We start from the raw sequence: 14,575 nt of genomic DNA, 5'->3' as shown, positions 1-14,575 counted from the left end.
TTGTAGTAATAGTAATGTCTTGACAGGAATAAATTTTAAAGAAGACTCAAAGGGAAATTTATGAGCAAAATAATGCAATCTTTTTTTGTCTTAAAATCAGAACCTGAGTAGAGGAAAATAGCTTTTCCACACCCACATTGACAATCATTTGTATAATTTTCTAAACACTTTCAGAGGTGAACTACACTGTTAAAAGTGTTAACTGTTTTGTTTAATAATTGCTACCATAGCTTCAACTCATAAAATACGTATGTGTGTGTGGGTGGGGGTGTGCGTGCATGCCTGCATCTGCATACACATGAGCCTGCATCTGTTTTGGGGGTAGACAGGGGAACGCAGACATAAGGCTCTAATTCCCTGTGCAATTTTGACTTTTAACCTGAACTCTAGATAACGGATAGGTGAGAAGTTATGTATATTCCCTGACTACCTCAAGAGGTGTAGGGGCAAGAGTGGGCTAAAGCCCCACAGCTGTCCTTCCCGTCTACTTAAATCTGGGACTGAGAACCGCAAAGGAGGTTGGGTGAACAAGAAAGAAGCCAAGAAACATTTGCGCAGGGTTAAGAGGCTCTAGACACTGAGAGTCAAGAAAGAGCTAGGAGGTCAGTGGCCAACGAGCAGAGGCAAAGAGAAAGGAGAGGAGAATGAAGGGATGAGTTGAAAACAAGCCCCCAAACCCAAGGTTAAGGAAGGTTACCAACACACAAGGTTGGTTGTTCATCTACTCACAAGGTAGTCCTTCATCTACTCCATAATAGCTGATGACCTTGGTCAGCACCACAGTATTTTCTTGGCCTTTGTGTTTTAACCTAATTTTTTTTAGAGGCATACTATACCATCTGCTCAATTCATTAGGCCAACTACAAAAGTGGTTTGAAGAGTAGACATAGGAAGACCAGTATGAATGACAATGAAATTTTTGCTGTCTCATTGTTCTACTTTCTAACAGATATAAACCAGGTGGTTAAAATCAAACGAAAAACAATTCAGTTCAGTTCAGTTCAGTCGCTCAGTCGTGTCTGACTCTTTGCGACCCCATGGACTGCAGCATGCCAGGCCTCCTTGTCCATCACCAACTCCTGGAGTTTACCCAAACTCAGGTCCATTGAGTTGGTGAGAGCATACAACTACCTCATCCTCTGTCATCCCCTTCTCCTCCTGCCCTCAATCTTTCCCAGCATCAGGGTCTTTTCAATTCAACCTCACTAAAAGGAAATGATACAATTCAAGTCAAATTAAGTAGCTCCCTCTCACTCAAGAGAAGCAAACTATTGACAAAGCTGTGAACTTTGTTAAATTTCTATAATCATTCAGATAATTTTAGATCAAGTAAAAATTATATTGACTTAATAACCTTTCATAGGCAGAATGAGTAATTCTGGGAAGCTGAGTGGTCCAGATGGCTATATTTCATTCATTTAGCCCTATTTTTGTATGGTTGCCATTTTGGAAGGAAATTTACTAAAATATAGTATAAACTACTATGCCTTCTCTTAACTGATTTATAGTCTATCTTCAAAAATAAACAAACCACAGCTCATTGCTTCAGCTTTTCTTTTATTGTAAAAATCCCCAAAGACTACTCTGGTTTGTTTTATTTTAGAATTCTCATGTATCCTTTTTATAATTTTCTTTTTCCTCATAGCTGTCAGACTGCCAGACATCATTTCTCACTGCCACCCTTTCCCCTGCCGTGTCATTTCCATCTTGCTACATGACCATAATTCACTGGAAAACAAGTGAAACTAGTTACAACAGTGTCTAAAGTAAGAGTTAATACCTCTGAGAGAGTGGCTTTTCTATGATCTTCACTATATTTTCAACATAATACTCTCTTGACTGCTCAGATAATTTCTCACACTCTTTCAGATTCTCAGTAAATGGGAGAGGTCACTAAGAAAGGGCAGGGCTGAGCTTCAGACACAGATATTAGTATATAGTCAGAGAGGTGACCAGGTGCCAGGGAGCAAGGAGAAGAGCTGGAGAGGAATGGATTCAGGTTGACACACAGCCTCAGTGAGTGGGACAGAATGAGCAAGGGCTGGGTAGGCGAAGGAAGAAGGAGTTGGAGATCAGGTAGAAGAGACCAATAGGCAGAAAAAAAATAGAATGGGCAATGAAGATCATTACCTGCACACCATCAGGAGAAGTTGGTGTTAAATGACATTAGTTTGGAGCAGAGAGAGGCATGAGATGCTACTAAAAAGAAAAGTGAAGTGAAAGTGTTAGTTGCTTACTTGAGTCCGATTCTTTGCAACCCTGAGGACTGTAGTCTGCCAGGGTCTTCTGTCCAAAGAATTCTCCAGGCAAGAATACTGGAGTAAGTTGCCATTTCCTTCTCCAGGGGATCTTCCCAACCCAGGAATTAAACCTGGTTCCCCTGCATCGCAGGCAGATTCTTTACTGTCTGAGCCACCAGGGAAACTGAGGCCAAATCACTGTGCAGCTTTGCATGAAGGTAAAGGAGTGCAGATTCTACTGCAGAGGCTACTACTGGTTTCAAACCAGGGTAGCAAATGCTAGCTCTGTGTTTTAAATACATCATGGTAGCATCTACCTTGATGCAGAGATACCAATTAAGAAAGTATTGCAACAGTCCTATCAAAAGATGGTAAGGACCTGAAATAGCGCAATTAATGTCAGTAGTGATTTTCAGTGTTTAAAATATAAATACTTGAAAGTTGTTAGGAGACTAGATTTTAAAAGTTCTCAAAACAAGGGAAAAAGTTGGAACTATGTGAGATGACAGATGTTCCTAGTCTTATGTGGTGACCATTTAACAATACATACAAATATTAAATCATTATGTTGTACATTTTAAACTTGCACAATGTTATGTGAATTATATCTCAATAAAACTGGGGGGAGGGGGAATTTTTAGCAGAGCGTACCTGATAAGATTCTTTTGTTAACAACTGATTATTTGGTTGAAATAATTAGTTTGCTTGTTTTTTTAACAGCATTTATTAAAAGATGCCTAAGAGCAACTCATCCAGTGTTACTCAGTAAGAAAATGAAACTCAATAAGCTATCATAAAATGCACATATACACATATGACTCTATGAGATACTAATTGGTAATAGGAGAAAAAAAAAAGGAGCTAGGAGAAAAGGTTTCAGGAGAGAAAAATCATGGAGAGAAGTATTTTCTGAAATAGTTATTCAAAAATAAAGACACAGATTCACCTTGGTTGTGTCCTTTGGTACATTACACATAGCATACTCAATAAATGCTTATTAAATAGAACCAAAAAAAAATCATACAGGTTCTCTCCGCTCTATTTCCTTCAACACTGAGCACTTTGAGTAGCATCAAAAAAGATAACTAATGTTCAAACACTCTCTGTTTCTGACAGCAGAGGTTCATAAGTCACAGTAAACAACAAAGTATAAAAGCTATTATGGGTAATTTTCTTTCATTTACTTCTAACAACAGGTAAAATCAGCCAACGTTATACAAAATAATATCAGGAGAAAGCACGGGAATGACTAATTGTAAAAAAAAACAAAACAAAAAATATCATAAAGCTACACTGATATGACTTTTTTTCCTTGCCTCCCAAATACAGTATATGAAAATGGACCTTAAAAATTCCCAATCTAAGGGCTCAAAAAGCAGTATGTTTTTACGCTTTAAAGTGACTAACCACTGAGGAAGAAAATTGATAGCAAAGTGAAATTCAAGTGATGTAGCACTTTTCTACTGCTATGAAGTAACTGATTATAAAAATCTTTCCTCTATTCTCTGAAAAATATTGAGGAAACAAGGAGACGAGGTTGCAGGCAGATTTAAGGTAGACTTTAAATTGGATAAAGTAAGACAAGTGAACTTCTTATTTTTCTTCCAAGCTTAAAAAAACAGGCGACTGGGAAGACCCAGAGGAATGGGGTGGAGAGGGAGGTGGGAGGGGGGATCGGGATGGGGAATACTTGTAAATCCATGGCTGATTCATGTCAATGTATGACAAAAACCACTACAATATTGTAAAGTAATTAGCCTCCAACTAATAAAAATAAATGAAAAAAAAAAAAAAACAAAACAGGCGAAATAGCGCCTTCTTCTTGCTGTATCTAAGTTGAAACGTGCTGTGCACCTTCCCAGGGCCTCATAACCTGCACCATTCAGCACGCGCGATCTCCTCACTCGTACCTCCCGCGCAGGCACAGTCCCTGCCCAGCCCCCCCACCACCCCCTGCCCCTCTCTGAGCTCCGCCGACTTGCCCTGACACACAGCTGCTCTGCTCCTCACGCTGGGCTGCGGCTTCCAATGGTTCTATCCTGACTAATCACTTCAATCCACACCGGAGCGTGCTCAGTACCCAATCCACACCCAAGCGTGCTCAGCGTCCAAGCCATTCAACCACCTACTTCGTAGCTGTGTGCGTGGTGTGTGTGCATACCTTATGTCCGTGTGTGTATGTGACACACACATAATTACATCTATAACAGAGTACCCAGAAGGCATAGTCCTCCAAAGATAGAAATAACCATCATGAACGATTTGCAGACGGTGAGAGGTGGAGACTCAACAATGATTTAGGTCCCCCGGTAGGCGGACTGGAAAAACAGCGATACTGCCAGGAGAGAGTAGTAAAGCAAAGCTTCGAGAGATGATAAGCGTGCTGTGTGTGTCTCTGTATGTACACACACACACACATACACACACACATTCCCCCAAAGGGTCAAGAAGAGAGGTATGATCCTGATGGGAAATGTATTCACATTGAAGTAGAGCTTCTCTGACCAAGGCTGAGAAGGAAAATGGCTACTTTCCAAATATCTGATCCGGTTCCAAGTACAGTCAAAGCATTTTCCAACCCTACATCCCTTACAAGTAATAAATGCTCATGAATTACACTTCTTCTAGACACAGCATGAGAAATCTTCCAGGTCTGCTTTTACTATGGAAAGTGAATGATGAGAAAATATTCTGAATGGCATGTTTATTTCTTAAAATGCATCAGCATGCTTTTATGCCAAAAGTGAAAAATCAAAATAAAGATATATGTTGGCCCCCAAGTTCATCTCTTAAATCTACTATGTAATTTATTACTGGTTGCTAGTAAGGTAGATACCATTTCAGTTTTAAGCCAAAGTACATAAACAATATAAGTTGTTAGCATCTAAATTAAATAAATTCTGTGGTCTGCTTATAAAAGAAAGGCACTTCAGTGTCTTATTTAAATTTGTAATCTTGAAAAAGAGAAGTTAAAAAACATTACTTTATAGATATTTAAATAATTTATATGTTTACTCTTATATTCTAAATACCATTCTTCTATATATAATTATTTATCATGTAGTTTAAATGTAAGAAATGTAATTTATTTCTTAAAGAAATTATTTGTAGTTACAGTATATTTTCTAATAAATTAATTTTTCTGTAGTTAATTCCCTTTTAAACTAATGATACTGAATATACAGTCATTTCATTTTTTAATTTAAGAATCTAGGTATTTATTAATGACATATTTGACTGCAGTAATACTTAGAAGAAAAATTTTAACACGAGGTCCTGAGATTCTGTAAGGAATTTAAAGATATCAGGTCCTAAAATGCTGCAAAAAAATTCTCTACATGATTTTGGTGTTTTGTTCTTCTCATATGTATTTTTATGACATACTAAAGAAACCAGGCTCACCTGTTTTTGATTGTAGGTTTCTTCTTGGTTCTTCAGGGGCCTCAATTGGCTGATCAGCCAGGAAAACGCGAGCTTGGTCTATAGCGTTCAGGACAGAATACTCTTTCTCCTTCAACTCACGTCTCAGTGCCTTTGCAAAGAGAAGGAAAAGTTGAATTTGTAACCCAATGTGTTCACCAAGTCATGGAACATCTTCAATTAGACCACATCTGTTCACACTTGTCAAGGCAATGGCTAATCACCAGCGTGTAAGCGAGGTTACAAAATGAAAATGTAAATTCTACACACTGGAATGATGAAACATGAACAAAAGCAAAAAGATGATTCCTGTAGAACTAACATGCAAAAACCCACCAAACCCCCCTAAATTTACAATATTCACCTGAGGGAAATTGCTAGAGTATATCTGAACTTACACAAAATGTACTTTAGGGTTATCAGATTGCTAAAATATAAGAGCCTGATCTAAGACACTTTTCTCTTATGAGACTGACTGACCAAAAAGATCACATCCAATGATACAAAAAGAGGCAATTTCACAAGTAGTAATGAGATCCTCAGAAGTGTTTTACATCCTTTGGAATATATTAAGAAAAAAAAAAATTAAGAGATAGAAACAAATTAAAGTATATGAAATCAAAACTAAACCAAAGAGAACACATAAAAGACAGTCTCCAATTATCTTAAAATATATTCTATTTCTCATGCTGAGGCAATTACAGTTTTTCCCTTGTGACATTTTTCATGCAAATCTACAAGTCTCAGAACAGTTTATCTACAGTACTTTGACTATTTTCAGTAGGGTTGAACTTTCACCTCCGCTCCTATAAATGTTTGGTGAGTAAGACTAATTGACTAGGGTTTAAAAACAACAAAACTCATCCAGTGTCTACTGCAAGATAAGAGTAAAAGAAGACTTTCTCATGTGCTATTTCAATACTGTAGCTAGATCAAAATTACTGTTATCCTGTTAAATTATGTACATAAACACCTACTGGCTCTAATATTTTGTTTTTAATACAGTTCCTTGGCAATGCATTATGAAAACTCAACTTTGTATTTTCTAAAATATTACCCTCTAAATTGTATGTTACAATCAACCAAGTCCTTCTAAACCTAAGTATTTTTAACAGCATTTGATTTGGAGGCCATACTGGAGGATATGGCCTCCAAATACTGCATTTGGAGGCCATATCCTCATCATCCACAGTAAATAAAAACCAAAAATTCTAAATATCTAGAAGGAGAAGGAAATAACAACCCACTCCAGTGTTCTTGCCTGGAGAATCCCAGAGACAGAGGAGCCTGGTGGGCTGCTGTCTATGGGGTTTCACAGAGTCAGACACAACTGAAGTGGCTTAGCAGCAGCAGCAGCAGAAATATCAGAATAATCTTATGTAAAAAAAAACCTGAACCTGAGCACCAGAAAAACACTGGTAACGAAGTTGAAAGAGACCATCACAGGTGGGGAGGTGTGAGAAGAGCAGGCAAGGAGTAGAGAGAAATGGAGCTGACAGTGTTGGGTTTTGTGATAAGCATTGTAAATATTATTTGACTTATAAATTGTATACAATTATATTTTAATAAAAATTTCAAATTAAAAGAATAACAGTACACAACAACAACAACAAAAATATCAACCCATAATTTGTTGTTGTTGTTTAGTAGCTAAGTCCCATCCAACTCTTTTGCAACCCCAAGGACTGTAGCCTGCCAGGCTCCTCTTGTACATGGGATTTCCCAGGCACAGGGCGTTGGCAGGGAATGTCTCCTGAACTCCTCGGATGCGCCAAGAAAGGGAAGTAGAGGAGGCAAGGGTGGGCAGGTGGGAACCATGCCGAGTACATAAATATAAGGGGTTCAAGCTCTAATGCCAACTCACCACTCAAATATCCCAGGGAACAGCATACATTCAATATCTTTTCATACTCTATTTCGCAAATTTAATTTTGTTACTCAATTTGTTCTATTCCAATTATATTTAATTGCATGTCAGAAATGGGTTTAACTTTCAACAGCACTATACATATAATCATTCTACCGCCCTTTACCTCTCAATTAGACATAAAAGAAAACCAGCATTTCCTAACCACCTGGTGCACATTAATGATAAGATAATTAGACTCCAACAGAGTTGTTTTGTACACAGAGCTACAAAGTGGCATTCAGCTTTAGGTTCTAATATCACATGACATATATGAACTATCTTAAATGAGCATAACACTATCTAATTGGAATTTCTTCTATTTTAATGACTTTATATTTTCATTCAAAACAATCCTGTTCTCAGGCAATAACAAGTATTAGCAAGGATGTGAAGAAGTTGGAACCTTCATAAACTGATGCTGGAATGTTTAAAATAGTGCACCAACTTTGGAAAACAATTTGGAAATCCCTAAAAATGTTAAACATCGTTAACATATGATCCAGGAATACCACTCCTAAGTATATACCTAAGATAACTGAAAGCATACATCCCCATAAAAACTCACACATGAACATTCATAGCAATGTTATTCATAATAGCCAAAATGTGGGCACAACCAAAACATCCATCAACTGGTGAATGTATAAACAAAATGTTGTATATCCATATAATAACATCTCATTAGGCAACAGAAATGAATGAAATAGTGATACATGTTACAACATGGATGAGTCTAGAAAACATAACACGAAGTGAAAAAAGACAGACACAAAAGCCCATTACTATGAAATGCCCAAAGAGGTAAGCGTATATATAGAGAGAGTAGATTGGTGGCAGCTTAGGACTTCAAGGTTGAGGGAAGAATGGGTGAGTTAACTGCTCATGGGCATCAGGTTTCTTGGGGCCGGGAGTAACAAAAATGTTCTAAAACTAGATAGTGATGATGCCACTGACCATCTGGTCCCATCACTTCATGGCAGATAGATGGGGAGAGATAGAAACAGTAGCAGATTTTACTTTCTTGGGCTCCAAAATCATTGCGAATGGTGACTACAGCCATGAAACTGAAAGATGCTTGCTCCTTGGAAGAAAAATTATGACAAACCCAGACAGGGTATTAAAAAGCTTAGACATCACTTTGCTGACAATGGTCCATACAGTCAAAGGTAAGGTCTTTCCAGTAGTCATATACAGATGTGAGAGTTGGACCAAAAAGAAGGCTAAGTGCCGAAGAACTGATGCTTTCCAACTGTGATGCTGGAGAAGACTCTTGAGAATCCCTTGGACAACAAGGAGATCAAACCAGTCAATCCTAAAGGAAATCAACTCTGAATATTCATTGGAAGGACTGACAACTCATTAGAAAAGACCCTAATGCTAGGAAAGATTAAGGGCAGCAGGAGAAGGGAATGACAGACAATGAGATGGCTGTATGACATCACCAACTCTATGGACATGAGTTTGAGCAAACCCTGGGAGATAGTGAAGGATAAGGAAGCCTAGCATGCTGAAGTCCATGGGGTTGCAAACGGTCAGAAACGACTTAGCAACTGAACAACTAAATTGTTCACTTTAATAGAGTGAATTTTAATGCTATGTGAATAATGTCTCAATAAAGTAATTAAAATAAAATAATCCGTTATTTCCCCCCCAAAAAGCCCCCTAGGTAATCTCTTTATTTATGAACCTCCATTCATACCCATCTGCAAGGTAATTGCTCATCCTGTATATTAAGTATGTTCCCACCTCAGCATTTCCAGGGACAGCTCATCCTCATATATTGTAACCATGCATCTCTCCCCTCCACTATACTACTAGTCTTTCCAGGTAGGACTCACCTTTTAATTATTCAAATTTTCAGTGCCTGTCTAGGTATATACAGAATATATATATGCATGTGTGTGTGTGTGTGTGAGTGTGCATGCTTAGTCGCTCAGTCATGTCTGATTCTTTGCAACCCCATAGCCCGCCAGGATACTCGGTCTATGGGGATTCTCTAGGCAAGAATACTAGAGTGGGTTGTCATGCCCTCCTTCAGGGGATCTTCTCAACCCAGGGATCAAACCCTGGTCTCCCATATTGCAGGCAGATTATTTACCAGCTGAGCCACCAGAGAAGCCCAACAATACTGGAGAGGGTAGCCTGTCCCTCCTCCAGGGGAGATCCCAGAAATCGAACCGGGGTCTCCTGCATTGCAGATGAATTCTTTACCAGCTGAGCTATCAGGGAAGCCCATATATATACTTATATACATATATATATATATATATATATATATATATAATATATCCTATGTTTTATATATATAATACTTTATTAAAATTCAATGGGGTAAATAGCATACTTGCCTAATACATTATTGGGCTTCCATTGTGGCTCAGCTGGTAAAGAATCTGCCTGCAATGCAGGAGACCTGGGTTTGATCCCTGGGTTGGGAAGATCCCTTGGAGAAAAAAAAGGCTACCCACTCCAATATTCTGGCCTGGAGAATTCCATGGCCTGTATAGACCATGGGGTCGCAAAGAGTCGGACACGACTGAGTGACTTTCACTTCACATATATCCTATATATATCTCCATTTATTTCCCCAATAAATGCTTGGGGAACAATGAATAAAAGAAGGCATGATTTCAGAATTAAATTTTAAAATTTAATACACCAGAGTCCCCCAACTCTGACTATCCTAAAACAGAGTAATTATTGGATTCCAGTTAGCTCTGGATTATTTGAACAATCTACTTTGAAAATTACTGGTAAATAATTTTGGATGCAAAGTTAATTTTCTCTTATCATTTTGTAAGTAGCTAGATAATCTAGTAACTCAGCGATTAACTAGTATTTCACTTTGCCGGTGGTCATTGTTTTATTAATAGCAAATATCCTTTTCTCTCTCTAACCAAAGAACTTATCTCACTGAAAGAAGTGATATAAGCTCACTTCATCTTGCTTCTTCTTTCCACATCCTAATTCATGAGGTAAGTGCATACGGTAATAGTTTCAAAGCTAGTGCAGTCATTAGACTGAAAGTAGCACCTGTTATTACCATCATATTAAATTCATCTAAACAGACTGACTTAAAACAATGACAACTTACTTGTCATGATTCTATGGATTGCTAACCTATTAGCTCTTCTGCTGCTGTCACAGAGGATTGCTCATGAGGCTGTAATCATCTGTGGTTGAATGGGATTGGAAGCCCAAAATGGTCTCATTCACATATCTGGAATTACTGCTGGCTATTGGCTGGAACACCATGGTTTCCCTCTATGTGATCTCTAATTGCCCAATAGGCTGGACCAGGCTTCTTCAACATAATGACTGGTGTCCCCAGAGGGCAGAATGAAAACTGAAAGATCTTTTAAGGTCTTAGCTTTAGAATAGCTCTATCCAACAAAACTTCCTACAATGATGGAAATGCTCTAAAACTATGCAGGCCAATAAGGCAACACTAGCCGTGCATGGCTACTTGGTACGCACTTGAAATATGACAGGTACAGTGGAGGAACTGAACTTTAAACTGTATTTAATTGTAATTGATTTAAATCAAATAGTAATGGTGACACATGGCAAGGGTTACCATGTTAGACAGCATGCAATCCAGGTAGAAGGAGCTATAATTGCCAAGGTCCTAGGGAAGTGTTTGCCTGGCTTGGCAGGCTGGCACTGTCAGGACTGAATGAGTGGCAGATGAGGGTAACTACTTCTGCAAAATTATTTTATATCATGAAAGTTAGAGGGAAAAACATGCTTTGTTGTTGTTACGAGAGGTATCTGTATCCTTCTTCATACAACAGAATCTGGCTATGTTGCTGACTCTGGCTTGGCTATCAGCCTAACAGTTCTCCGTTTCACAAAGCTTATGCATTTTCTATTCTAGTACATAGGCAGAAAGACCCTAATCCCCCTCTCAGAAAAACACATGCAAAATGAAGCTTGAGCTTAAAAGCAGTAGACCACGATCAGCTGTAATAAGAGGAAGATACGGAATAATTTCAAAAAATACAATTGAAATTATATTTTAAATTATACAATTAAAATTATATTGCATGCTCCTAGGTGTTTACTTTAAGGGGATAGAGACTCAGCTACCTCAAGTCAAAAATAAATGGAGGGCACAAGGACTGTCCCATGCCCATAAGAAAGATTCAATGTCTCTGCCATCCCAAGGTGGCATGGGAATGTACAATAGAATTTTCCAACAAATATTTCCACCAACATTAAAATTTCAAAACACATATTACATTCACATAGTCTACAAAGAAGGGCTTCCCTGATGGCTCAGTGGTAAAGAATCTGCCTGCAATGCAGGAGCTACAGGAGAGGCGGGTTCAATCCTTGGGTCGGGAAGATTTGGAGGAGGAAATGACAATCCTCTCCAGTATTCTTGTGTAGAGAATCCCATGGACAGAGGAGCCTGGTGGGCTGCTGTCCATAGGGCCGCAGAGTCGGACACAACTGAAGCGACTTAGCATGCATGCATGCACTGGAGAAGGAAATGGCAACCTGCTCCAGTATTCTTGCCTGGAGAATCCCAGGGACGGGGAAGCCTGGTGGCTGCCGTCTATGGGGTCACACAGAGTTGGACACGACTGAAGCAACTTAGCAGCAGCAGCAGCCGCCAGCATTCTTGCTTGGAAAAAATTCCATGGACAGAGGAGGCTGGTGGGCTACAGTCCATGGGATTGCAAAGAGTTGTACATGACTGAGTGACTTAGCATGAGCACAGATCTATAAAGAAATATACCAGGCAACAAGAGAAGACCGCAATTAATAAGCCCATGATCCAAACTCTTAAGGAACTTAGAGCCTAAAGAGAACACAGTACAAGTGAGAAGATGTTGGTGCCACCAATTTTTAGAGATGTATAAATAGGGCGCTGAGAAAACAAAGAGGAGCGGGGAGGCAGAGGCAGTTACAAGCAACCTCCTCAAAAATGTGTAAACTCTGTATTGAAAAAGAAATTGGAATCAGATTAAATGTAATTAGGGGGAAAGCAATTCAAGAAAACAGAATAAACCGGTAAGCTAATTTAGTCTCTCATTGTTTTCCTATTAGGTAGCTTCTGTATGCTCATTTAAACAAAATGAAGCCCCAGAACGTCAGATGGATGAAGACCTGATGCGCATATCAGAATTTAACTACTAAAATCCCAGAGTTTTCATCCTCAGCAATTTCTGTGAACCAAATACCCCTTCAGCGGAGCTCTCCTTTCCTCCCACTTCTCTTCAGTGGCTCCTGCTGTTTTCCCATGAGTGTCTGGCAGCTGAGTAAATCAATTGCTTCTTAGTCAACTTAAAATGCCTAAGGAGAGATTCTCAATGATCCTTCTGAATGGTCGGGGAACATTTCTCCACACCCACTATTAGTTCATGGGAAGGCAGGGGATTAAGGGATAAGGTGGTATAAAGAAATGACCCATGTGGCTTAAGTTAGAAAATCTCATGAATCAATCAGTTGCTCTTCATTGTCATCATGAAAGAGGCATCACTCACTGAGACAGCTGAATCACTGCCAAGGAAAGGGCAGTATTATTAGTTGTTTCTGGCACCATTGACATGGATGAGGACAGGATCCTGCAAGCTCCTTAATATGAACACAGAGTCTGAGGGAACCTAGAGGGAGAAGGGAAATCCCGCCATCTTCTCTGTCCTCAACTGGCAACTTGGTCACACTGGACTGAGAAGACGAGAATGACAAATCTGTGGGTGTGAGCTAAATCCTGGTGTCATCCCCTCCTCTATAAATAAAAAAACTCTCCCCTCTCCTCTCTTTAATCTAAAGGCATTAATCACCCACACTGTCTGTATGTATGTGCCTGCTAAGTCACTTCAGTTGTGTCCGACTCTTTGTGACCCTGTGGACTGTAGCCAACCAGGCTCCTCTGTCAATGGAATTCTCCAAGGCAAGAATACTGGAGTGGGTAGCCATGCCCTTCTCCAGGGGATCTTCCCAAACCAGGTATCGAACCCAGGTCTCCTGCATTGCAGGCAGACTCTTTACCATCTGAGCCACCAGGCCAATCTAAAGTCCTACCCATAAATCTCGGCTCTTCTCTGAGACCAAGTTTCTTTCCTCAACTTCCATTACTGTTATTTGTGGGGGAAGTACTAGTATTCTTGCCTGGAGAATTCCATGGATGGAGGAGCCTGGTGGACTACAGTCCATGGGATCGCAAAGAGTCAGATACAACTGACAGACTAACACACACACACAAGACTCTTATGTCGCTTCAGATTCTTAGAAGGCAAACAACTGTAGTGGCTATTTGTGAACCACTTGTTCCAGAATGAAACAGCAATGTAAACCTCTGTGGTGGTAAAAATGGTTAGCCAGGTTACATCACTCATCCTAACTTGGTAGAAATATCAAATTTCTTCAACTGTTCAGTCCAACAAATGGAGACTTTTTTCCTTTCCTTCTAGAAACAACAAAGTCAAACATAGCCACCAGTTCTCCCTCTTTCTTCTGCTTGGGAGAGAACTTAAGCCAGACATTCTGAAACAACTTTCTAAATTCCCATGCTGACACGGAACACCAGTGTTTTAATTCTAACAATACAAGATGTTCAAGAAAAGGGGATAAAAATGAGAAATCACAAGTAAGATTGCCATGAAACTTTTCTTCCATGCTTTGGTGGAAGCAGAAAATTGGTCCAATCATTTGTATAGTAAGTTGGCAATCTATCAAGAGTCATTACTATGATTGTATTGTGTGAAACAAGAATTTCACCTTTGAGACTATATCCTAAGAAAATGATCCAGAAAGAGCTACAAACACAAAAGTATTCATTATAACATTATTTATGATTTAATAAATGAAAGCAACTTAAATATCTAACACGTGGAAAATATTTAGATTCACTACAGTATAGCTACTCTAGGGATCATTAAGGAAGTAACCTTGAAAAATGATTTTGAAAATGACTGCATAGCAATGTGAAGAAATAGGTATAACACGTATCTCAGTGAAAAAGATAGGAAAAAACTATGGACCCTATTAAAACTGT

General features: G+C 39.0%; 1 protein-coding gene across 8 annotated transcripts in view; it reads right to left on the bottom strand.

Annotated features, from left to right (window-relative positions):
• Positions 1-14,575, bottom strand: part of UTRN (utrophin) — a 538,889-nt gene that overhangs the window by 119,654 nt on the left and 404,660 nt on the right. For all 8 annotated transcript variants that reach the window (XM_043457450.1, XM_043457448.1, XM_043457451.1 and 5 more), the window contains one exon: positions 5,643-5,772. In XM_043457450.1, the coding sequence (XP_043313385.1) occupies positions 5,643-5,772 (130 nt within the window). The remainder of the gene's footprint in view (positions 1-5,642; positions 5,773-14,575) is intronic.

This window comes from Cervus canadensis, chromosome 33, assembly GCF_019320065.1.
Source record: "Cervus canadensis isolate Bull #8, Minnesota chromosome 33, ASM1932006v1, whole genome shotgun sequence".
Classification (NCBI taxonomy): domain Eukaryota; kingdom Metazoa; phylum Chordata; class Mammalia; order Artiodactyla; family Cervidae; genus Cervus; species Cervus canadensis.
This window is presented reverse-complemented; position numbering and strand designations above follow the sequence as displayed.